Raw genomic sequence first — 2101 nt, 5'->3', positions numbered from 1 at the left:
AAAAAAAAAAAAAAAGCAAGGAACAAAAGAAAAAAGTTGGCGTCGATTGTGTGCCTTTCCAGTGCCTTAAATGTCTTTGGGACAGTCTGTTGGGTAACGAGAAGGAATTAAAACTGTGGCGAATTTGGAAATTTGTGTAAGGGCAGGGCTGACATTAACAGGCTGGCGTGGAGAAGAGCTGGCAGTTGCCCAGCACACAGAGCTGACAGTGTGAGGTCCTCTTTGCCCATTCTAATGAGGCATTGTGAGGGTCTGAGCTTCAGGTCTGCAGCAGGGGCTCCTGGGGGTCATATGCAGTCAGACTGGCGATGGAGGGACCAGGAGGAAGTCCATGGCAGCAGGATGAGGTGGCTGAAGTGCGTCAGTCCACATACCAGAACGGCAGATGGTTAAACAACCTCAGAGGAAGGAGGGAATGATACAAAACGTCTTCAAGGTCAGGAACAGGAAACTGCATCATATTCAGAAGCTGTTTCCTGCGACTCCAGTTGGCCTGTGATGTCAGCCCTTTGTTTGCAGGAATATCTTATTATGGACAATGCGGATGTCCAGGTGGCATTACACAAGACAATGTTGGACTTGCAGATAAACTCCTTGTATTATTCACTGTGACGCTTACGCAGAAACCTTTTATTGATGTGGAGGAAAAACAGTGACAGTGGATTTAATTTAAATCTAATGAAATCATCCCAGGGTTATTATGTGCTTTGCCCCTAACAGTTTATTCTCCTCAATAGGTTTAAATTATGTGTGGCACCGTAGGGAACATCTGTTTTCATTTGACCCCCTACCGCAGAGATGGGAATCTACAATACATGTCAGGAAAAAGGCTCCGACGCTTGAGATTTTAATTGCAATCAGAAACTTTAGCAGTTCACTTTATGACACATTTAACAGGAGAAGACAAACTAATCAGTGAAATCTGGTGGAGTGTTTTTGTTGGAATGAGCATGTCTGCTCATGTCTGCTGGAGAACATGGAGGTCCATGTTCCCCAGCAGACAAGGCTGTCCATCTTTGCCCCAGAGTGCTGGTTCAGGGTCATCCTATTGACTAAAAGTCTCGCTAACAGACCTCGCTGTCCCACAGTCTGCTTATCTTCTCTGGTATAATTGTACCATGCTGCTAGTGGCATGAAGTGTGCTTTAAAATAATATGGGTTTCATTTAAGAAGATCGACCAGCAGTTCTCTATAAAAGGGGAATGAGAGTTGAGAAGGTATAGATGATCACTGTAAGAGTTGTATTTATGGCAGCTCTGAGAATTACATCAACACTAGTACATTATGGTCCGTTATAGCCTATTAAAAAGGTCCCATGGCATGAAAATTTCACTTTAAAATTAATATGAGTGGCCGCAGCCTGCCTATGGTGCCCCAGTGGCTAGAAATGGCGATAAGTGTAAACCGAGCCCTGGGTAGCCTGCTCTGTTTTTGAGAAAATGAAAACTCAGGTGGGGCGATCTGGAATCTTGCCCCTTATGACCTCATGAGGGGCACCTATCATGGCTTTCAAACGAGCAAAGTGGCAGTTGGTCAAGGCCACACCCTCAGCCTCCACCTGTCTATATCGAATTGAAAACTATTACAGCAAATTCTAAACAAGAAAAAACAATAGTAAAGGGTGAGTGCTGGAATAAATATTGAATGTCAGATAATATTGGATAAAATATTAGGTGCATGTATACGTTACACATCTATCGACAGTATACACTGCCTGCTTAGATTTATATTTGGCAAGGTGTTATGTACTAATTCAGTAGACTGTTAGTTAATTTGACAATTTGTTTGTCGTTGCTTTGTTTCATTTTATTCGTGTGAAATATTTTAAGTTATTCAGTTTCAAGTACATTTTTAGGTTTTCAAGCTTACCTGATCATGCAGAAGATTTATTTTTCAGAACGTTCTTACACAATAACACCATTTATTACACCAGACAGTCTGACCTGTAAGCAGTAATTTCCATGTCCCTGGCCATCTTCTCACTGAGCAGCTCCTTGTAGTCTTCACACTGCTCCTTCATCTGCACTTGGAAGTCGGCCTCCTGGTGACGCATTTCATCAATAGTACACTGAAAAACACACACACACACACACACACACAC

General features: G+C 42.6%; 1 protein-coding gene across 1 annotated transcript in view; it reads right to left on the bottom strand.

Annotated features, from left to right (window-relative positions):
- vimr2 (vimentin-related 2) overlaps positions 1-2101 on the bottom strand; it is a 16355-nt gene that overhangs the window by 2214 nt on the left and 12040 nt on the right. Inside the window, exon 9 of the mRNA XM_032527890.1 lies at positions 1944-2068. Within this exon, the coding sequence (XP_032383781.1) occupies positions 1944-2068 (125 nt within the window). The remainder of the gene's footprint in view (positions 1-1943; positions 2069-2101) is intronic.

The sequence above is a fragment of the Etheostoma spectabile genome, chromosome 10, assembly GCF_008692095.1.
Source record: "Etheostoma spectabile isolate EspeVRDwgs_2016 chromosome 10, UIUC_Espe_1.0, whole genome shotgun sequence".
Lineage (NCBI taxonomy): Eukaryota > Metazoa > Chordata > Actinopteri > Perciformes > Percidae > Etheostoma > Etheostoma spectabile.
The sequence above is the reverse complement of the archived record's forward strand: the minus strand, read 5'-3'. Positions and strand labels throughout refer to the sequence as shown.